We start from the raw sequence: 24330 nt of genomic DNA, 5'->3' as shown, positions 1-24330 counted from the left end.
TAATTTTTATTTATTGTGTGGTGCACTACCTGCAGCCCCATTATGCTGAAACTTAGTAGAAATACCATCTGAGAAAGCTATATGAAAGCTTATCTCGCAGATCCAGAACAACAATCCGTACTGGACGGCAGAAGTTGAAAAAAATGTTTGAAAGCAAACCTTTTAAACGTCGGTATCTTTCTATTTTCAGTCGAACTGAAGCCTCTAATGCGCTCCTGGTAGCCCATCTTTTTCACGTGCTACAAGTTTTGCACTGCTCGAGGTAGAGGGTACAAACCTTACATCATTTATTCGCCACCATAGCTTGGAGCTCTCGGTGCGAATCAATTAGACGTGACAATCTCCGCCTTGAAGGTAGTAGTTTAGGCGTGGTCCAGCTTTCTGTGAGGCAGTCGGTGCGCCACTTATTATTATTATTATTATTATTATTATTATTATTATTATTATTATTATTATTATTATTATTATTATTATTATTATTATTATTATTAGTGTAATGCCGAGCACCAGTTCGTTTGTAATATGTTGCATCTGTCTTGTCTCCTATTCTCCCGCCCTGGTTGTGCCATCAGCCTGTATGCACTTGCCAGATGTCTCGCGACTTTTTCTTGAAGAAGTCCTCCACGCGATCTTGTTAGGAGCCTGTTTAAGAAGGGAGTAAATTTTGAATATCTCTCGAAAAATATTCTCTGTGGCTTGAAGCACTGACAGTGATAGCAAGATATCGTGATATTACACAAGTTAAGTCTTGTAATGGTATGAGCACTATAAATTGCAGTAAAGATTCGATTTAACTAAACACACGTGGTGTCATGGTGCCCAAAGACACACGTGAATACGGTTGGGTTCACGAGTTTCTCGAGATCGCAGCGCTGGCGTGAAGAGGAGTGGAGAGCGCGTGTGCTTATTCCTAGGCGAACGTCCCGCACAGCAGCTCTCTTTACCATCTCACAGTGCCATACCTCCGAAACTTGGCAGGTCACGTAACCAACAATGAGTTGGCGAGAGAACGTAGCACATCAAGGCGTCATCCTTCTCGGCTCGCTGTCGCCCTCGCGCACGCAGCTGACCCTGTGACCTCCAACACCGGTGCTCCTGGCCGCGCATGCCCTGTCGCACCAGAGAAAACAGGAGCGCGATGACCCGACCTCGTATGGAGTGTCAGTGTAATCGCTATTGCCATAACACTGTCCAACGCAGTGGTGGATGTGTTGTTCCCTGCACCACATTAACCTGAGTTGTGGATAACAGTATGCGTTCAAACACGTACGCCAAATGTACCCACCACCTGACGCGTTGAATGTCTTTATTGCAATAGCAGTTATACGGACGCCCGACGCGCGCTTCCGCCGCCCCCGCCGTTGACGTTGTCGTGCTGTCACAGTAACGACGCACACAGCATGCACGTGCCGCGCGTGGACACTTCTCCAGAGACACGCAGTTCGTTTGGACCCAGAAGCAACGAAGCCAAGTGGACGCTCCGTCACGATGCGCTCATTCGGCTCTGCCGGAGCCAAGGCAGCGTTGTGGCTCGTGCTGCTGGCATGAGCGCTGTACGCACGCACGTTAGCTGAAGACGTTAGCAAAGCGCACGCGTCTTACTGAAGAGCTATGTGTAAACCAGATCGCGATGCATGCATTTACCTCAAGGGAACGGGCAGTAGACGTAAAGGTAAATCTAATTCTGTCTTTGGACGGCCGACGAACACTGGTGGTTTTCCGTTGGTTTGATTTCGCGCATTCAACATGCGACGCCCAAAACGGCGTTGACGGTGGTGCTCCTCACCATAGAGTTTCATACAATAATTACTAGGCAGAACTCTGGCGCTAGTGTCCACGGGAGCTGCAGTGGGAGCAGCCAGCATGGGAATTATGGAAAGTACATGGATTTGCGTAAAATTCATTTTTCTGGCTACAAAGGGCTTCGTGACATTGTAAACTCGTCATCTTTAACAATGTACTGAGCAATAAATAATTAAAGAAACATTATTAAAATTCTCCGACGGCAGGAACCGAGCAAAGGACCTCTACTGCAGAAGCCCGATATTGAAACCATTACGCCACGGACGCATGCATCAAGAAGCCGCCATGTGAAACGCCCTCATGAATTTATCGCGGACATGCCAGTGCCATGAGGCGCTTGGCGCGTTTCGATTTGGCCGCCTCGACAAGCTTAGTCGTTGCAGTTAGTAGCGATCGTGCGCGTTCGCACCGTCTTCAGCTCTTCGAAGAGTATAGATGCTCTGAAATTTATGACAATGAAGACATCTAAAGCGTAATAAACAATAATAATAAATAAGAACGTCTGAATACGCAAGCACGAAGATCAGACCAATTCATGTACTTTTCATCATTCTTATGGTTTGTCAACGACTGCAGCGCTAGAGTTCCCTCTTGCATATTGTAGGAAACTCGATGCTCCTCACCACGCTAGCTTTCTGAGACGCCTTCAGCATAACGCTAAATCTTGATATCGCTTTCAATGGGTCGCCTGCGGACGAAGCCGCCAATTTTTATTGCCATATTATTACGATAGCAATTGTAGGGACACTCCAGGCGAATTTTCGTCGTCGCGCTCTCCGTAATCCTCCTTATGAAGTCCAAGTGCGATAAGACCTATTGCGTGCCGTAAGCTGTGGGTGCGGGGTATACCGTGCAACGTTATAGCGATAAGGATAGAGGCTTGAAGCGCGACGTCTTCCCACGTTACCGCGCGCCCAGTGTTGGAGCTAACGTGATCAAGCGAGCTTTGGCCCGTCAGCAGGCGTCTCCTCCTCCATCGTGGCCGTCGTTGCGCATGGCGCGGCTTAGCGCATGCGCGGCCTGCGCAACCTACCTTTGCGATTATATGCAGCGGGCGCAAAGTTGGACGTGCCGAGATGGCTGGTGGCTTGGTGTGCGCTGCCTTGCCGCGCGCATTGTATTGGAGGTCCCGCAATCTCAACTTTTGGGGACGCACTGAAGCGAGTCAGAGAGAGACAAAACTTTATTGAAAGTCCTTGCTGGGGTCAAGGGAGGCCAGGAGACGAGCTCCACCGGAGCCTCCCTTCCTCAGGCGGCAGCCAGACCTTGAGTCTTGGTGGCATCGTCGGCCAGCCGGACTACCCAGAGCTGGTCCTTCGGTCATTCGCTCAGCAGCATGGCATCCCCCTTTTCGGGCGCGGTGATTATGAATGCAGGATTGGAGCTGCCATTGAATCGAGATGCAGCACAAAGCGTTCGCTCCTTTCTACTTGCGCTCTTCACCACACCAGCGTTGTGACAGCGAGTATTCGTGGCCATCGAGTGAGATTTGTTCATCTTTGCCTGTGCCCGCGTGAGACCATGGTTGTTAATTTGACTGGTAAGCTAATGTTTACTGCGATTGATACAGCCGGTAAGAGCTGCAAACCTTACTTCGTGTCGTTGTCTAATAATTTGCTATTGCTTCCAATGCTGCCGTGAAACTGCAACATTTTATTATGCATTATAACGCTATTAACAATTCTTTTCACTGCCATTCATTGATCACGTCATGCGGTGCCATGAGTTCAAGTGAGGCCGTAAGCCATCAAATAGTCCCCTAGTACTTCCGAAAGCTGTCAGATCTTGAAGCTGCCTTTACATCTTTGAAGGATTTTTACGATTAAAGGAAGTTCTCTAGTGTAAACATTTAGAACCGAGCCAGAGTCCAATCTAGCGTCAGCTCTATGGCACATGGCATTAAAGCCCCTTGATAATTTGAAAGTAGCGACACTCTCCTCCGCCCGGCGCTTTCCTCCTCGATTCTCCTCGCCCACCGGCGCGCGCGCTACGCACGGCACGCTTTTTCTCTCGGGCTTGCTGGACAGCCCACTCTTGTGTCTTGAGGTTGGAGCTGCGCAAAGTGGCGGCTCACTTCGACGCAAGAGCCTCCGGAGCTACTGCCATTGTAGCTGATGTAACACGACACTCCCACAACATGTGTGACAGCGTCGCTCTAATTTCCTGACATAATTTGCAAAGAGCAGTCGGGTATTGCGCGGGGAAAATGTGCTGCAATCGCACCGGACTGGGGAATGTTTGTGTTGGCTATTGTCGCCAGATGACTGCCTGGCGACGTTTCAGCATGGGGTGAGGGGGGGGCAGCAACCGCCTGCCTAGCTGGTAGTGCTTGGTGATGTCATTGTACCTGACCAGGTGTTCTCGCGTGTTTTGAATCAGGAGTTCCGAATTCGAAGAGGCGGTCTCCGATTCTGCGCGGCGGGTCAGTTCTCGCGCAGAGTGGTGTGCTACCTCGTTCAAGTTAGGGGGGCCCTCATCGGTGGGGGTGGTGACGTATCTGGAGAGCTTCGGAGGAAATGCGCCCCCGCGCGTAGTTGCGAACTGCGGATTGTGAGTCGCTAAGAACTACCTCGCACAGGGGGTCGGTAAGCGCAAGCGCTACCTCTTTCGCTGTTTCGGGGTATTCCATTGCGACACTACACGCGTGCGTAAGCCGGGAGCTAACGTCTACGACCACCGCCGTGAACCGGTGTTCTCGTGTGTATTCTTCAGCGTCTACAAAGTCTCGAAGGTCACCGTTGTCGGTGACCTTCAAGCCAAAGTCCTGAACCGACATTGGGCAACCAGTAAAAGCATACGAAAGTGTGGCCTTTGGCCTCAACCGTTTGTACAGGACCGCATTACATACGCTAGTTACTGTCCAAACAAGTTACAAAAAATATTGCGTCCAAGCTCTTTCTAGTGTTTGTTCACAATATCACTCAAGTTTTAACTTCTAGTACGATGAAGTTTTATTTGTCATTTCCAATAGCGACGTTCAAAAGGCAGATACAGGGCACTATACACTTGATTGTCATCTTTTGGCGCTGAGACAGGGTTGCCTGTGCTCTTTTCAATGCAAACGGTCCGTGAGTTTCGCGGTGCGTCCGACGCGCAGGCAGCGTCCAAACCGGTAGCGGCCGGCACGCCGCGGACGACTGTTTGGCTTTGGTTCTGTATGTTACAGGAAGCTATTGCGTGCAGATGGACCAGTGCACAGTATGGCGTGGTGTGGTGGGGTGTGCCGTTGCGAACAAGCACTACGCACATTTTAACATTGTGGCTTGTATCACCTCCAACCAATCTGCTTTGCTGGTAGCCATTTCATGCTTACATGTACTCTCGACTATGGTTGAGCTAGTAGCATTTCTTCAGAACTATACCGGCGACTACATGTAAAAATTGCAACTTTGCAAACCATTGTCATGTATTCATGTACTCATGTACATAGTTGTCTTCAAGTATTTGTACGTTGTACAAACAGTAGCCGAGTGGAAAGATAACAGCCCAGAAGTTTCCACAAGTGAGGACTGCTAGCCAATTTTTTTTACGAGATTCGGCGCGCGTTCTTGGGGTTGTCATCTTTTTCTTTGTGTTTGCGTAGTTTACACGCTGTAAGAGTATATTAAGGGCTTGCAGTACTGCAAGGAAATTAATTAATATCACTAATGAAACTACTACGGCAAGCTGAAAACTACTTCTACTAGTTAGAACGTAACTCTAGTCATGACATAAGCCATAAATCAGGAACACCTAATATTAGCAAAACATGACACCACTTTCAACTAACATTGACCAGACATTATTAGCACATCTGATGTTTTTGTTTACATTAAGTCGATGAATAACAATGACCTGTGCTTTAGCGAATTTAATTGAATTCTGGGGTTTTACCGGCCATAACCACGATTTGATGATGAGGCACGTCGTAGTGCGGGACTCCGTGTTAATTTTGTGCTGCTTAATCCCTCATATACTTTCCCATCATATACTTTCATCTTTAACTTGCCCCCAACGCACACGACATGGACGTTTTTCGATTTCGCCCTCATCGAAGAGCGGCCGCCGCGGCCGGGATTTGATCCCTCGAGCTCGTGTTTAGCAGCGCAGCACCACAGCTGCTAAGCCAACGCGGCGGGTGTGAGTTACAGCGAATTGACTGTGCATTTTTTCCAGGGCGGGTGGAGGTTCATGCACATGGCCGGCTGGTTCGGACCCGTGGACAGAACCCTTTCGCAGTGCCTCACATCCGGGTGACCTGGCTCAGGTGAGTGATCCAATAGAGGCCACTCTAACCCCCGTATTCAGAAAGGCATCTTAATTTGAAGCCCATGGTCGACTTGACTTAAACGACGCCTGTCGTCAACCCATCAAAGAAACGCTATGAGTGTCTTCGGCGCGTTTGCACCAGGCGTCATTTATATCAAGTCAAGCATGAGCTTCAAGTTAAGTTGCATTTCTGAATACGCAGGTAAGGCCACTCCGAAACAAAAGCAGATTATTGCAACTTCACACATTTCTGGAACCTTGAGAGCTCGGTAACTCTCATCAGTGATTTCGCGGAGTGGTGGTGGGTCGTGGTGCAGCAGTGACCTTCTCGCGTTTTTTTTTTTTTTTCTCGTTCCGCGTTCTCGCAGCCGACGAAGCAGCACAGACCTCGGCTCACACGGACGCCGGCGGAAGAAGACGAGTCGCGCGAAGCCGCCACCAGCCCGGCGTCCTCTTCGACGACGACAACGACGACGTCGGCGGCGGCCACGAAGGATAGGGTGACCAGTCGGACTTCGGACGTGTGACGGACGGAAGCTGGCCGCGCTCCGGCGGCTGCTCGCGCGCGGCCGCCGCCGTCGTGTTCCCCGGCGGCGGCTTTCGTTGATTGGTGCTGTTCGTTTTTAATCCCGCACGCTGGTTCCCCTTCTGGCTGCCTTCGCTTCTTCGTTCAGTGCCTGTCCGGTGAGTGACGTGCGACCGACTGTCGGCGGATCATCCCGGACGACCGAGGAGAGCCTCGGATGGCGACGCCCCAGCCATCGGAAATGATGCCATTCTGTTCGGTCTTCGTGTTGGGAATTGTTCACTGCCACAGCGCCTACAGGTTCACTCGCTAAAACAAAACAAACAAAAGAAAAGCTGGGCAGATTGTTGCGGAAATTAGGGAGAAAGGTGACCGTTTGACCGCATGATTGCACAACAATGCTGAAGTTCCTGTATTGATCCTAGGTTCAACCCATTTATTCGGAGCGTTCCTTACTTCTATGCCTTAGGGCAGCCCCGTCAAGCTGGAGAAAGAAAGCAGTGTCCGCTGTGTTCTATCATGACGTACATTTCTATCACACAACGTCCGCTCAGTAGATCAGCAAACAGGCGATGCAGGAAAGCGCCAGATGTGACACTTAAGGGTCGTGAAAGGTTTGTTCTGGGAATTAAAAAAAAAAGAAACAGTGCGGCCTAAGTTATGCTCAGATTCTGCACTGATTTATTGTGCAGTTTATTGATAGCTTCAACACCTCTTACTGTTTTCAAAATTTCAAGCTGTTTTGCTGAGAATGGCTGCAGAGGAAAAAATAATGCCGCGATCTAGCGCCAGGGCACATCTTGTTTTGATTGCTCACTTTAGCACGGCTACTTTCAAAGCTTTTCATGGATACAATCAGGACCCTGCCAATATTTAGGCAATGCCTGTCACTTGCATTGCTGAGATCTTGGTGCTGCAGTGTTAATGATGTCCTTTCTTGCTGGTACCTCGTTTAGTGCGAGCGTTTGCTCAGGGAACACAACACTCAGAACTAAAGCTGACCTACGGGGGAATAAATCAATATAAATCCTGTGAAATGTTCAATGTCAGCTGACCTTAACAGCTTCGTTTTTTCTCATAGGCCTATTTGCTAGTAATCATGCTCAGGAATTTTAAGTATCGCGCTAAATTTTCCCGCCCTGCTATCACACCGCACATCCCGACCGTTACTAACGCTTCTAAATCTCGAGAATTCAAATTCTCCCGTTTGCGCAATCAATCGCTCGATTTACTGTTCGACCAACCGATGAGAGGGATAAGCGACGTCGTGAGATGACAGGATGCTAGAACCGGAATTTAAACCGTAACTTCATGTTCGCTTTGCCGCGAAACTCATCCTGCGTTAGCGAAAGCTGCATGGCCATCGCTCGGATGCCTGGTTTTTCATGCGGTGAAGCTCATATTTACATTTTCGTTAGATGGTGTAAATGCACTTCGAAAAATGCAATTCAAGAACAGCCATAATGCATTTCAAAGACGCGCTGCCTTTACAAAATTAGACAAGAATCCGAAAATTCAGTCCAATTCAATTCAACATTCAATCCAATATTCTTCAAATCCGTGAGCCACGCAAACGTTTCTATTTTGCAGAGCATTTGACGATTTTCGCAGGATCCCACTGTCAAACCTTCACGAGCACTTGGACACAATAACACGGTCACAAAAATAGCCCTCGTAGATTTGTAATGTGTGGCTACTTGCATAATATCTAATTCCCCTTCCTCACTTTGTTTTCGTGCTGTGTAGCTAGATATGCAATATGAAGGCGTTTCGCCGCCTATTTCTAGCTCGCGACTGTTCATATTAAGGATTTACCCCCTTACAGGTTTTAAAGTTGAGCTGTGAGCTATTGATCTTAAGTTGTTTATTTTGCATTGAGGCAAGAGGAAACATTCGTGTTACTCAGGTATCTCTTCCTGAGCACGCTGCTGCCGTGGCCAATCCCCAACACGAAGTCACGCCAGTGATGCTGTTTGGTGGTAGCCTTTCGACGCTCTTTCATGCTTGGCCTTCAGTTCATCGAAACGAGAGAGAGAAAGAGAGAGTGATAGAGACAGACAGAGACTGCCGCCTCTTCCAAGACTACTCGGGAGGACAACAGCGCCCATACTCGTCACCTGACATTCCTGGAAACCGACGGCGCAGCAGCTGCTGCTGCTGTACTGCGTCTTGTTGTTTGCGCTTCTGTGATTCCTTCGTGTACAGAGAGTAAGAGACGGTGAGACAGTTGTGCGCATTACGAAAAGCTGCCGGAGCAGAGTGGACACGCCTGCTTCGGTGAACCCCCGCTCCCCCCTACACCCTTGAAACTGATCTCGTGGATTTAATAAGACGTTCTTATATTTTGAATTCGGCGCGTCTGCGCTCCCATCGAACTGGACCCAAAGAGGAGCGCTCGAGTGTGCGAGTTCCGTGGCTGGAGAAAGGGCACCCGCCGCCGGCTGCCACCAAGAAGTTGTGTACGCGCACTCGAAGGACACATGACGGCTACTCACCCGCCCCGTGCGGTTTGTTGTTGTTTTCATTTTACTTTCTTTTCTGTTTTAGCGTTTTCATCTCTTCGGCGGCATGATGTTCTAACACTCGGCATATCGTTTTGCCACCTCTCTAGGATCATCACAATTGAATTCAAGGTTCGTGCTTTTTCTGATTCCCCCCTGCCCACCCACTTCCGTTAGTACGTAATTGTCGCGCGGTCATCCCCTACACCGTCAGCGAACTGTGGTTACAAACTCTTCGCCGCCACGGAGGACGAAGTGCTCGCCCAAACGCGAGAAAGTAGTTTGTCAGATTTCGGCTTTATCGACATAGCTGTGGCCGTGTCCCTGCGCAGCGAAAGCAAGCGAGCGGTTTATTCTTTGATTGAACGTTTGCAGTCTTTGTCAAGCAGGCACGCGTCGCAAGGTGGACGGCTTAAAGGAGCCGCTGCAGTGTGCTGCGGAGCCCCTGCGTCACGTCTGCTGCTCCGGGGCTGCAGATAGTGAGCGAGGCTACTGCGTGTTGATCGAGACATCTCGAACGACAGGATATGCGCGGGTTCCGCATTATACGCTTCGGTGACTCTTCGACGAGGCCTACACGGAGCTGGAGCTAACGTTTCGCCGAAGGAAATTGCATTCGTCAGCGCATCTTACCGAAGTGCAACCTTCGTTCACCCGTGACCGTCACAGGACACCATACGCCGTTGTCATTTGTAAGCATCCACCTTGCCCGTGTACTTTTGACCATTACTGCATTCTGCCGAGCCAAGAAACGTAGAGAGGAGATACCAAACACAGAAGTGCGCGACGTGGTTTAGAGTTCAAGCACTAGCGTACCAAGGTTGCGCGTCAATTGCACGTCACGTTAAATTCCAGGCGAACCGTGACGCCTCTCCCGTTTTGAGAGCAGTGGGTAGTGAAGTACAACGTACCGACCCAATTTTCAGCTCGTCCATCCCTCCCGGGCTGGATAGGTGAAGCACGAGCGCAGGTACTCGAAGTGCGAGTTCGCGTGTTACATAGCGAGTGTCCCGCTCCAGTTATACACGGACGTCAGGTTCCGCACCATTCCAATCGCGTCTTTAGCAAGTTCTGGCACATTCACTGCGATCCTATACGGAGCACGTGTACTCGAGCGCACACGCGGGCGCTATTCGTAGGATGTCAAAAACAAGAGCGAGCTTACTCGTCCTCGCTCGTGATAGTAGAAATTGCTCCTTATACGGGCCGTACTTATTTATTCCTGCCAATTAACAAGAGCTCGGGAGTTGTGCAATCTCGCCGAAGATCTACGTTTCCCGGAGGGCTAGCAATTATTGTTTACGAATCGGGTCGTGTAGCTCGCATATACGCGCGTAACGTTCAAAGCATCCTATTCACACTCGACAGTCGTGTCGGTTTCAGAGGTTTCTCAAGTATTTCAGCACTCAGATCGATTCGCTAACGATGCTTCGGAAGCTCGACTCGTTACAAGATATAGCCTTAGTACAGAGCGAACGCAAGCTCACAAGAATTCGGATGACCGAATTACTTCCCAGAGAATTAGACACTCTTCCGGCTTTTCATGCATGCGTGGTCGGTCAGGCGTTGCAAGTTATGCAACTGCTTGGAGTACGCTTTGGCGAAACGTGGTCGGCCGTAATGCTACCAATGCTGGCGAGACAAAAGCCAAGCGAAAAAGCAATACCACGGTCACGTTGGCGTTCACGCAAATAGCAGGGAAGGAAGCTTGCCGGTAGTATTGTAGAACGGAAGACAGAACAAAAAAAAAAGTATAATCGTCGCTCGTGTTTAAGCTCACTTACTTATGAGGAAGCATCGGTAGAGCTCTCGCGACTTCAACCATTACCATTTGTGCACATCCTGCTTAAGCGTAGGCTGTAGAATTAGTGAGTGAGAAACTTCTATCATTCAAAGCAAAGCGTCTGGACCACATCTCTTTGCTTAAGCACAAATTTGTGAGATTGCAGTGGGCACGATCAGCACATATACACAGGAATCTCAGGAACACTACACTCGGCGACTCGTTGCAAGGCTGCCTGTAATACTCGTAAATGAATTCGCTCACACTTCGTCAAATTCAAGCTTCTGACGATGGCCATCGCCCCGATTTTAACATACTACGCCGACGTTGGGCCAGCTCGCGCGAAGAGTGTCAGCATAAAGTGTGCGCTTTGAAACACTCGAAACATTTTGGGGCGAGGCTGCGTCTATACGGCGGTACTCGGCATCATCAAAGAAATACAGTTACGCTACGCTCGGCGTTTTGGCGTTTTTCTTTGGTTCTTCGGTTGCGACGCAGCCGTTGATTCCTGCGCGTCCGATTGAGGCGCCGGTGATATTTCGCACCGACGTATACTACACGCTTCGGAGTGCCTTGCCGCAGGCTAAAAGCTGTCGCACCACCCTGCCCCCATCACTTTTACACGTAAGCACTTGAAACTTATGCTCTGTTAAACACTTGCTTTTTGGAGGACTTGTTCAACATATCTTTTTGTATTGTTCCATTACGTTCCGCCCTTCGCACTCGCCGCAGTGAACTCTGCTCATCGAGTAAAACCATTTCTATATGTCAGTGGAGAGAATGTTCTCGATCACCATGATATCTCTATTTCAGAGGTACCACTGAAGGAAAAAAAAAATGCCACGGAGCGGATGTGTTTCGCTTTTTGATGCAAAGCATTTTTTTTTTAGTTGCGAGCTTAGCGCGCTTTTCAGCCACGCCTACGTGCTCGGCAATGGTGCATGACGTTTTCCATGTCGGCAAATAATTCACGCTGACTAGTTCGCCCACAGCACTCTGAACCGAACGACCAAGGCAACGTCACGTACTCACCCGTCTTCATTGCAAGCCACCAAACCCATAATTCCCGCCCAGTAATTCGTCCAACCAGCGACTACCGATCGCTGTTTCATTTAGCCGCATCGACCGAGGCAGGTCAACGTCATATGCATAAATCACTGACTGTCCCGTCAGCAGGGCCAATGGTACGTTAATGTTGCGACGTTGCGAGTTGTCTAGCTCTGCACTTCCTGGCCTTCTAGGAGTTTTAATAAGTGTCCTGGCAGAGAAAGCCTTCGTAGAGCCAAGTTGCTTTTATGACTAGGTTAGTACTTGCAATATTGTGAGAGTTTTCGTTGTAACGCGCTCCTGGTAGAATTGGGCGTTAAGGCTTGCGTAAGCGTAAACGTACCCTGACATTTACGTGTTGTTTATGCGTGGCAAGCGTAGAGTACAAGAGATAGCGCCATATCACGTCAAGGTGTAGAAGAACACCGAAAAGTTTTCTTGGAGAATGTACGCATCTGTCAAATTCATGAGAGAATGCAAACGTTCTTGGAATGAGCATTGCGTCACCATAGCTTCCCCGTAGTGCGCTGCCTGAAGACATTTGCCGAAGAGCGGGTCCTATTTGAATCTCTTGTTACTGTGAACCAGTTCACGTTGCTAAAAATCAGCATTTTAGTCGCGTCGTGTTCGCGCGGGAATGTCACACAAATAGCATAACATTCACACCACCGGGTTTGCGTTACCAGAGAAGCGGGAAACCTTGTCGAAGAAATGGTAACAAAGTTAGGCAAGTGCGCACAATTCTTTTCTAATGATGTTAGTAGACCTTAGGCAAGTTGACGCTGACGAATTTGAAAGGAGCGGCTCTGTTACGACAACGCTTAATTTGAACATGTGGTTAGATTATTGTCGGAAGTTTATTGGGCTGCCTTGCGGTCATGCACACTCGCTTGAGCTTTTCGATTCGTGCGTTACAAGAGCTTTGATTTCGTGTGTCGCCCAGCCCTTGTGCATTAATTAACAATGCGGTCGATTTCGTTTAAAGTAGGTGCGGAGTCATTGGTCAAGCTTTTCTTCATGTGCCTAATTTGGGGCTTAATGAGAGCTTAAGAACGTAGTTCGCCTGAATTTCGCTCGCACAATCGCAAACCTCGCAACGGTCTAGTTATCGCCCACAGCGTTATGCAACGTTTTGATGACAAAGGTTTCGGCAGTAATGGAGGAATTTTGACGTAATTCTTCTAAGAAAGCAATCGAACGAAACGTCGATTCTGTTCTGACGCCTTGAGTTAGAAACTCAGTGACACCAACTTTGGCTGTGTGTCAGAATTTCACAAAACGGAAGTAGCTTTGAGTATCTGAGTGAACGACCATGGAGACTCAAACAAGGTTGTAGTTTGTATCATCTCAGAATGTGCAGAACGCTTCCTCTTTTTATAACAGGCTGTGTGTGTCGAGCGTGAAATGTACGGTACGTTAGTGACGAGCAAGTAATATATTTCCGAACTTGATTGTGAGCTTTTACCCGGGGCCGGCCTATGATCTGGTATTTTTGCGTGATTCTCGTGTGTAACCGATGAGTGACACTTGACTTGTAGGGACATCTTTTGTGTTAATTTTCATCTCATAGAAGTCATTTTATACATCTAAAGCAAGTACAGAGGCAACAAATGCTTTGGACATGTGTGATTAGGAACTGTGCTCTGTTTAACGTCTTTACACCCAGAAGGGACACAGTGAATAACGTGACTATTTAGTGACTGTTTTTCAAGTTCCTTTTATTAGCCAGATATCTCGATCAGGTATGGCGCATGCAACAGGCGTTGCTCAGAGACGAACGGCCGTAACGTGACGAAGTGGTGATGGGCTAATGAAAGTAGAGAAAGAGCATATCGTGTCACTTCAGCAGGGTCTTAACGCGCACGTTAGAGTAGGGCATGGCAGGAAGAGAAGACTGCGCGGTTTGCTCGTAAAAGAAAACAAAAACGTGCTGCAAAAAGCAGCGTGACCGCCGCACGCTAACAGCAAGAAACATGTGTTATGTATGTCCTTCCTTGAAATCAAGGAAGACCATACCGAAATGTAATTCAAAAGCACAAAAGAACGGCAAACTGGTCACGTGACTCGAGCTTTTCTGTGTGAGCCAGCAGAATGTTGATACCGCGTTTTCTTTTTTATCGTAACACCCAATCTCCAGAAGTATGCCGGTTTGTTCCGAAAGGCAGTGCGGTTTCTCGCGCTGGAGGACATATCAGGTGAACACAGCAAAAACATTATGGGAGGTTAAGCCAGTGGCTTCGTTCGCGCTATCACCTATTTATTGCATTGCACAATGGCCTGGAATTTGCAGTCTCGCATTCCTAGTGACTCAATGGTTTCTGAAGCAAGAAATTTGATGCTGCCATGGCTGAAAATTGAGCAATGTTACGAAACGAAAGCACTAAGCAATATATTGGATTTAAATTTTGAAGGTTGACTACAAGAGGCTGTAGGCTACTCTGAGCCATGCTGTGGCTACAGCGTGAGACCAACATAAGACCAACCTTCGCAAGTGTTGCGTACAGTACGGGTGTCTCCTTGGCACTTTTGAGCGAGATTAGTACTTTGTGATATCACTATAGTCAGTAGTCAATCCCACTTCTTTCTTGTCCCGGGATGCCAGAGGACGGTACTGTCAGAAAAGCTTCAAGCAGAAAATACTTATCGCTGACCTAATGGTCAAGATGGGTGCGCGATACCCGCAGACGCGTCACGTGGCTCACAGGAGCGGACTTTAGAAAGTTGTGCTCTAAGTTATGACTTTGAGGCGTGTTCAAATCGCTTGGGTTTAATTTTACTGCTCCAACTAACCACTGGTTGCAGATACCAAAGCAATTTGGTGACTGCACAGGAACTGGTTTTCCATTTTGCTTTACTTAACATTTTGAGATTGCTGTAAGTTTCTGCTTAGCGTCAGGTAATGCACTATGGACTTCATTAGGAACATAGAGGCAGAGGTACTGCGGCCAGGCTAACCATCCTTGCAACTTTTACTTCCACTGTGTGTACCCAAAGTGTGCGCACTACAATGGCAATAATCAAAGAAAATCTCGTAGCGGTATGTTCTGCCTAAAGCACATGATGGCCCACCTTCTGCTGTAAAACAAAGGAATGGTCTGTGACCAGTTTTATTAGCACCACAGTGCTTTCAATTGCGTGCGGTCTGTTTTAAAAACATTTTTTTGACGACAATGGTTGTCATTTCAAGCAATTCCTGGTTCTGTTTCAGCGCGAAATGTTTGTGAACGTACTGCAGAGACGTATCGCCAGAAACACGGATTATCGAATGTTATTACAAACGTGTAACGAACATGGCAGCGATCATCTTTCCGGAGAGGGTAATGAAGTCTCTTGACGAGGATAGAGGAACACCCGAGTCGTAGTGAAAGAAAGTGGGGCGGGCTTTAGCGAGTCAGATCGGAAAGAGAAGAACGAAACTGCTCGAAAGGCGGAGGTTGTACAGCCGGACGACGTTGTACCGCCTGCTATGACTGCGCGAGATCGCCTCCGTATGGTGATAGTCTCATGCGACTTCCACAGGTGTGATGTCGACGGCCTGTGGTAAGCTCTAGTCTTAAACCTTGCGTCCTTGTAGAACTCCTTTTCATCCAATGTTATTAGCTCTCATGGGTGCTCGCAATACCTTTTATGTGATATCTCCGTCGCCGGTCGCATTCATTGCCGCTGGCGTTCATCCGCCTTTGCACGTGGCGCAGATTTCTGACCGGCGTGATGTCGACAGCTTGCTTTCCCAGCATGCCCTATAAATAGCGAGTCGGCGGCGTCGATGGCGCGATGTGGGTTGAACAGCAGTCACCCCGTTCTTTTTTTTTTGTTTAGGCTAACGGCTTCGCGCACTCTATTTTTCACCACGAGGTGGCGCGGCGCACAGGCGCTTCGCGCTTCGGCGCACAAGACCCCCCAGTCGTGCACATACATTGCACACGCAGACACACACACACGAACACAAACACGCAGCATTCATGAACCTGTGAACAAAGCTCATCGCGTTAGTGTTTCTCTTTTGGTGCCGACTACAGGATTGCACACTGGCCTCCGAATCTTCGTTATAGTGACGCCGCACTGTGCTAGAAAAGTTTGGCTTTTTCGACTTGTACATAACAGACAAAAAAAAAATACTTGGCTTCTTTCGACGGCAAAGCTGCTTATGTTGATGCTCACTTCTTTGTACATATTATACATATTATAAATATGTATTACAGACATTATTTCTACTTCGCAGTAAATTTACTCATCACCACTCGTGTGTTTCTTGTTTCTGTCCTGCTTTTGAGACGTTTTCTCGGTACTGTTTCACTTCTTTTGTGATCGTCTTTGGAAGTAGGAGTCTGTGTTCGCGTTATGTGTGAGCCTGTGCCGCTTTATGAAAACGTATGCCAATGGTTTTTCACTCATTTCTTGTACAGCAAACGAGTGCTGTGCACTTGACCATATGGAACTACTCAGGATTTATTTTCTACCGCCGCTTGATTTGCAGGATGAAAAGATAATTAGTCATGCGGCGTATCAAGGCAACTGCCTCATTTTATTGCCCCATTCACTCGGGAAGTATGCCCGTTGTTCACAAAAGAAACATTTACGATGCCAGTCTCCTTGCGATTGGCACAATTTTCGTAACGCAGCTTAAATGAGTCAAAGATGCTCCGGAGAGCAGTGACCAGTCAACATTCCCCCAACAAACGTTCGGGTCTCTTCGATTTGGCCCGCTGCAAATGCTGTGGCGTCAAGAGACAGGTCTGTCGAAAAGTTTGATGATGAATCGTTGTCAGACACGGTCGTATATTAGGTTCTCAGACATTTTCGTCATTCAGTTAAGACCGCGTGCACAGGTGATCATCTTCGTAAAGGTAGTCACAAGTCTAGTGATCTACTGCAATGAATAGCAGGAAGCGGAGCCAAGTGAAAGAGACCCGAAAACGTCTGCGAGAGCCGCCATCGTATCTTAGCGCTGTTTGTTCGTTTCATACTTGCACAACGAGCGCGCTGGAATAGCTAGCGCCCGCACTGTGCCGCAGCAATGCGATCGGGAATCTGAAGTAAGGTATCAGGCACAATTTGCATAATTACATCGCCATTTTCTGAAATTAACACTAGCGCCAAGAGGAGCGCAGTTAGGCTGAGGATAAAAAGAAACAAGTACAGCAGCGAATAGCATGAGGATAGGATAGGAATGTAGGGTGCTGTTTCCGGCCTTCTGCTCCGACCGCATTAGGTTTTCCCATTGGTACTGATCCGAACCTGTACCAGTTATGCGAACATCACCGCGTGCTGCGCTGCTCTGTCTGATGAATGAGATGGTGACGCGTCTGAGTGCTAGGGTGTTTAATGCCCCTTTGATCTCCACGATGATTTACTTCAAAAGTATCACCAATCTCGTGACAAAATGCAAATATATTGCTCGCACTTCACCGAGGAAAGCCGATAATGGCTGTGGCATCCGAGATCTAGAGTGCGGCGGTACCCTATGCTGCACTAAGTATCCTTAATATGAAACTGGAGGCTGCGATAACTTCCTTTAGAGATTTAACAATAGCCGTCCAGATGAATACATATATATAGACCTCCCAGGGATAACTACAAGAATTTTCTGACGTTCGTTCATCAGCGTCGTCCCTTATAGGGTTCTGAGGGAGCCACTGTTTGTTCGTCTGTGTAGGTTATAGACTTCTATATTTTTTAGTGCGTTGTGAATTTGAAAGGTTTGCCCTATATAGTTAAAAAAAATATGCCGCTCGTTGTGCATTTGTTTTTACTAGGGAATATCATAATTCCTTACATTGCGCTCGACAGTCTAGTTTTCCACCAGAAAGTGGTATGCAGACTGTATATTCTGTGAAATTGAAATGAATACTTTATTTTCAGGTTACACAAAGTTGTCGTACGGCAGCGTTATTTCTATTCGCTTCCTCCTTTCTGGTGGCATTTCCACATTATTGCTCGACTTGAAGAAGATAGCCGGTTTCTCTGCTGTTTCACACACGAGAGAGTGCAATGAGAGCCTGTTGCGGCTACGTTTTCAATGTTATTTATCTCTAAAAAGTGCTATGAAGAAAAAAAAAGCATGAACGAGAAGAAGGGTGGTTCTCACCCGCTTTGTTGCCTTCCGCCGACAGCGTTCAATAAATGAACTATGCAAGGCGCTTTCTCGCATCGAGCAGTTTTTTCATTCATTATGTGCTGCCCTTTCTCACACAAAGTGATTGGCATCAAGAACGTCCGCGGGTCTCTGTTATAGTATATATAGTATAGTATGGAATAAAAGGTGGATAAGCTATGGTAAAGCCCCTCAGGCAGGCTGGTCGACGTTCCTATAGGTGGACATAAGGCAGCCTTCTCATCCTTGGCGTGTTAAGCTTTAGGTGGTTAGGGGAGCGACGTCACGTGGTGTTGTTACGGGCAGCGGCTACCTACAAAAGAAATAACCGAAAAGAAAATGAGGCTGGTTCCCCACCCTGCCTAGAAGCGTGCAATGCCAGGCCGTGTTTTCTTTTCAGTTTCTTCCTTTTGCGGATAGCCTCCGCCACAGCGTCGCCACGTAACGTAACTTCGCTAACCACTTCAACCTAACACGCCAAGGATGATGAGGCCGCCTTTGAGAAATATAGGTCCACTTATCGAAACGTCGGCCAACTTGTCAGAGGTGATTTGACATGGTTCATCAAAACTTCTACCCCACAGTGTGGTTCCTTCTGTCGGGCCACATCTCGGCTCTGCTGTAGTGCAGTGTAATTTTGTTACTGATGTCTGCGCCGAGACCATGGTCTTGTAAAGCTGCAGATGTAAATTTTATTAGTTTTCGATTATGACTTTCTTCTCTAGGCAAAATTCTTCGCGCAGAACGATCAGGCCATTCCAGTTTAACGAATGCAAACATACGTGTAAGCGGAGCTTTGTTACACTCCGTTGGCTCAGTACCTACGGTGTACCGCTGCGGACCTGTACGCTTATGTACGGAGCATTTAGTGGCCATAAAAGAGCCCGAGATAGCTAATATTGTCCGACAGACCTGCGCTACGCCAGCTATCATAGTCTTCCGTTGTTTAGTAAGCTCAGCGCAATATATTAATCAATTTAACCAAGTCACTGCTGCTGCCGAAACCTGTTCGCACTATGAAGTTTGATTATTGCGTGAACGCTCTGATTGCCGAATCCTGAAGGTATAGCTTGCAATGGTGTAAAAGGTTTTGAGTGAACTGTGTGGTTACAGCACCTTCATACCAGTTCCTTCTCGCCTGAAGACCTGGATGCCACCTTTCTGCAGAATGCGTAAAGCACCGGCAACCAAGACACTTTGTGCAATTCGGATGCTTTATTTGGACATTACTATTCCGATCTGAGGGTCCCTATGGCATTTCGAACAAATTCTAAAGCGCTTTCTCACTTTCTTTACAAAAGTCATCACTGCTTTGGACGTGATCGCGCTGCTCAAAAACAGCAACGCGACCTGTTCAGGTACAGCGCGTATGCATCAACGAGGAAACTATGGTTCCTCTGACCAGCTTATATAACCACTGCTTTAAACTGGTGAACGCGAGTTTACCAGTACTCAAGTGATTGAGGAAAAACCGTGTGCGTTGTGCCACTCAAATGCGTAACTTTACACTTTGCCAAAAACTTATACATAGGAGTCTACGAAAATCGAACAAGAACGTTGTCTCGATGCAGAACGCACATTCCGAAGGCCGTTAAATATATATGGTTTTGATCAGTGTTTCCTGAGAAAAGCTGTATCAGAAATAATTTGCCTGGGCTTGAATTGAAATGTTCAGCATGCCCGATACAAAGACGTGGTGGTGGAGAAACAATGTTGCCTCAGATAGATCACAAAACGACTTCTAGCATATGACTTTCTTTCTTGAAAGCGAGTCTTCCTCTTCATCTCCTCATGGCCGCATAGCCAAATACATCGCAGAGAGCACATTTTTCTTAATATTTGTGCCTATGAAAGAAAAAGAAGCGCATGATCACGAACTTGTGCCACCGTCCTGGCTGCCAGGCAATCACTCTGCCAAAGGTCGCCTGGACAGAGTGCCTCGCAGTGTGCTTAGCAACGACGAACGCATGCATCTGTCAGGGCGAAGCCCGTGCACGACCCGTTGCTACGCGTCTTCCTTCTTGGTCACCGCGGCCTGGAGGCCAAAAGGCCACAGCATTGTAGCCTCTTCGCGCGTAGACACGTCCAGGCAGAGCTTTACCTCCCCTTTATCGGTAAGAACGGCGTGGTCGTGCTTAAACTCCACCGGACGCAACGGTGAATGCGCCCCGGTACTCGCCGTGAAGTCAACCTGCTGACATCGTAGGACTTCGATCCGCTTGTTGATTTCGTTCACTGAGCAGACGCGAGAAGCCGACGGCGACTGAACTTCGAAGGACTTCGGTGCAGCTTTCTCTGGATGTGGAGCATCCATCGACGGTGCAGTCACGGCACTTATCACGTTTTTCTTGGTTTTCTTGTGCCTGTCTTTCTTTCCTTTTGCCGCAGCCTTTTCTCTCTTCCCTGACTCAGCTACACCGTTCGGCGGAATTGGCGGCGCCTGTAGAGAGAGGTCCGGGCGTTCAAGCTTCAGCATAGGCGGCCCGATTTCGGCAGGAGGAAGAGGCGGAGGAAAAGGAGAAGTTGCTGCAACTTCAGGCTGCGATAGCAAAGACGGTGCGTCTTCGAGTAGCACTAAAGACGTTGACCTCACCTTGTGTGATCCTCTCACATCTTTCTCAGGTTGTGCGTGCGGGGACAGCGCGAACGATACTTGAGACGAATTGTATTCGGAGTTCTCGAAAGAGGACGTCGAGGTTGACGACGCCTTCTTGTGCTGCCCGCATGCGTCTTCCTCACTCGCCACAGAGTTCACAGTGAAAGGCGTTTCCTCCAGCACATGTCGCGCTACTTTCCTCGTCCCGCTCAATGGTGGCAAAGCTCTTTGACCAGGATGTGGCGCCTCCTCTTCTTTCTTAACTGCGTCTGATGAGGAAGGTGCCATATAGAGCGGCGACTCCTGTGGTTGTTCGTGCTTCGTTTCGGCTGTCTGCGCCGTCAACTTGTCAGGTAAGCTTTCGCTAGAGTGTCCTGGGGACGCAAATGACAGGCCGAAGGGGCCTCCCCATCTCGGAAGCGCAATCGAAACGTGACGTCCAGTGCCGGCACCGTGGTGCAAAGATGCCGACTGCTGTTGGTGCGCTGCAGCTGTATCGTCAGCGCCAGCCGACGCGTCAAAAAACGGAGAACCCCAATTTGTGTCCGAGTGTTCTCTTCCTGTTCCTGCGACTGCTGGAAAGGGTCCCGTGTGATCCAGCACGTTTACGTTTCCTTTCGACTCCTGTGTAGTCGGCGAGAACGCAGCTGATTGGTCAGGCAGCTCCGCGTTTGCTTCGTTTCCATTTGCAATCGTCGAAAAGGAAGTCTGTTCTGGCGACACGTTTGGCGGCTCTTGCTTGACATCGATCGGGCACGCTTCTCCAGTTCCGCGTAAGCGGCTGATAGACTGCTCCGAAGACGAAGGTTTCGTCGACCATATTCCGCCGAAAGGGCCTTCCGCAGTTGGAAGTTGTCTTTCGAGCTTGCTTACCCCTACGGCGGCTTTCTTTAAATCCTTTAACTGCTGTTGTCGATCGTCTGGTGAGTCCGCTTTGTCAGCTTGTGGCAAAGCTGGCTCAACGGACGTAGCGTCCGCGGACACAGCTCGATGAGATTTGTCGTCTTGTAAAACAGTGTCGAGTTGCGTCTCTTTGATTGCAGCAGAATCACTGCATTTCATCCGGGCGGTAGGACTCGCTGACGAAGAACCACCTGGCATAAGCTTATCGACCACTTTGGCCACGTTATTCGAATCGTCGCGATTCGCAGTTTCGGAATGGTGCTCCCATGCTGCAGTTTTATGACGCTTCTTCCGCTTCTTTTTCTTGGATCTTTTCACCGTAGTGGCGGACGTGGTTGCTGCTTCCATCGCGATGTGATCTAAAGGAGCCTCCATGTTGCCTCGCCTATTTAACGAGGCATCGGTTGCATTCGCTGCATTTTCAGAATTCACCATGCCTTCTTTGCTGTTTGGGTTGCGGTGATTGAGCTTCAGAGTATCATCACCGCTTTTGTTGGTAGCCAGGCCATCTTTCGATCGGTGATGTCCGGCTTTAGTCTTGCTGTGCCGTTTGAGCAGCGACAAGTTGACCGGGTCATCATAGTCTTTGGTCTTTTTCTTGCGGTGATGTCTTCTGTGAAATCGCTTTCCCGGTGCGTTGTGACGGGCCACTTTTGTAGTAGACTCGCTTTTGTCTTCCGCCTGCCGGTACACACTGTCTCGCACTACAAAGCTGGAAGGAGAAGTCTCCGAACCAGGTGCCACGCCGGACGGGGATCCTGCTTTGGCGAGCTCAGCTTGACCGGCTTGGCCACAAGGCGTGACGTCTATGGCGACTTCAGCTCCCATCACGGAGTCCACGCGAGGTGCGCTTCGCGCGCTGGCGCGGTTAGGAAGCGACGCTCCTTTCGCTGCTTCCATGCTGCGATTACTGCGTCAACAGCGGTAGCACATACCGTATAGTTGGAGGACAGTGAGCAGCGTTACGGCCTGGTCACAATTGTCCAGTGGCCGTTGGTGCTGCGCATGGCTCGTATTCTTGCTCGTCGTCTTCTTCGTCGCGAATGCGCACGTCTCATAGCGGCTACAAACCGGCGTATACGTTCGTCGTTTTTCATCTACAGCCAGAAAATTATTTTTAAACAATGTGGATTTATTCTCGCATAGTAAGTCGCGAAGAACAATTGCTGATAAACATTCAGCAACAAAGGATTGGCGAAGGCAATATTTCTACGGTTGATGTACCTCGCTTTAAGAAGGATACGATGTTATGCGATCGCGAAGAAGAGGAAGAAGTGCACGGATGAACTCGAACCTTGGTCGATCCCCCACAGTGGATAGGCCTACCCCCCCTCCCCCCCCATTAGTAAAGGAAAGTAAAACGAAACCAAACTCAGGGCCAGAATATAGCGAAAACAAGTCAGTTGGTGTCCTAAAGGTAAAATCTGACCAACACCTATTTTAGGATAATGCAATGTGCGTCTAGCAATAGCAGCAACAAGCGTCTAAGCATTATAGCTGATGGAATTTTACAGACTCTAAAAATGTATACTAGTATATAGAGTACACGTTCTTCAAGAAATATTTGTAAAATGAGCCTCAGCTAGAATTTCAGTAAAACGAAAGTGAAATAGGCTCACAAGCACAGTTTACATTACAAAGTTGCTGTGATGAGGATGATGGTGTTGGCTCTGGTGTCGTCCTCAGAGGACGTATATTTCGTTTTTCTATAGCTTTCGTCTGGCTTTTCTTTTTTGCGACGGCTTTTTTATTATTATTATTCTGGGGTTTTACGAGCCAAAGGCACAGTCTGATTATCAGGCACGCCGTAGTGGGGGACTGCGGATTAATTTTCACCACCTGCGGTTCCTTTAAGGGACGCTAAAGGCAAATACTAAGTCGACGTGGGTTGTTCGAATACCAGTCCGGAGACATCGCATCCCTTGTTTCGTGACAAGAAAATACAAGAAAGGAGTTTGCGAAAAAATTGCGTCTGAAGGGTCCGCATTCCATCAGCGCAATGCAAATCTCCTGCCCCCTAGCGGAGAGTGGCGACGTTGCATATGACGTCATCGTCGGTGAGCAAGAGGCGCACGTCAGACGGCGCTATGATTTTCTGCGCAAAACGCAAACGCCCGGCCGTGGGGAAATTGAATTAAGACAGAGCGTTGGGGGGGATTAGCCGCTGCAACTGCCCTAGCTCAAGTGGCGTGGACCGTTGGGAAATCCCGGGACATCACACGGACGTGGCATTCTCTGCTACTTTCAGTTTTTGTGAGTTTTGTGAGCCAGCCAAACCAGGGATGCACTACGCGATAAAGAAGCCACTGAAACGCGGAAACGCGGGCGGCGCAGACCGCATCGTTGTGAACGGTAATATGAATGAGTTCTTTCTTCTAAAAATAAAACTGAACTCGACCAGTAGCACTGTCAGTCGTCTTGTAATTGAATACAATCATATTTTTAGCATGAGTGGTTGATTAGTAGCAACAGAATTATAATGAGGAGTGCCTTCGTCATATATAGTGTACTTGAATCTGCCGGGGGAGTCATTAATCGTGTCTTGCATTTAACTAAATCTATAGATTACTAATGCTCTGTTTGCATTAATATTGACGCCTTAGACGTTCTCGAACATTAATCTATCACTTCAGCTTGACTTAATATTTTCGTTTGGTGTCCCTTTGACGTGAACCCAATGCATGGTACGCGGGCGTTTTAAAGCGAAAGTTTTACTGGCCGCGAACTTGCGATTTCGCCGCGGCCGTGCTCCGAGGAGGCACATGACGTCACACCGCGCGTTCCTCGTCGTTGCGCTCGCCTCCACTCGTTTCGCCAGCTGCGTCGCAT

At 48.4% G+C, this 24330-nt stretch overlaps 1 protein-coding gene across 15 annotated transcripts in view; it reads left to right on the top strand.

Moving 5' to 3' along the window:
* sei (potassium voltage-gated channel seizure) overlaps nucleotides 1–24330 on the top strand; it is a 343569-nt gene that overhangs the window by 290724 nt on the left and 28515 nt on the right. For 12 of the 15 annotated variants that reach the window (XM_055076850.1, XM_055076847.1, XM_055076849.1 and 9 more), the window contains one exon: nucleotides 5959–6049. In XM_055076850.1, coding sequence (XP_054932825.1) covers nucleotides 5959–6049 — 91 coding nt within the window. Of the gene's footprint in view, nucleotides 1–5958; nucleotides 6050–6419; nucleotides 18049–24330 lie in introns of those variants that run through there. The other 3 variants (XM_055076852.1, XM_055076853.1, XM_055076851.1) reach the window with 3 other exon arrangements.

Source organism: Dermacentor andersoni, chromosome 2 (genome assembly GCF_023375885.2).
Source record: "Dermacentor andersoni chromosome 2, qqDerAnde1_hic_scaffold, whole genome shotgun sequence".
Lineage (NCBI taxonomy): Eukaryota > Metazoa > Arthropoda > Arachnida > Ixodida > Ixodidae > Dermacentor > Dermacentor andersoni.
This window is presented reverse-complemented; position numbering and strand designations above follow the sequence as displayed.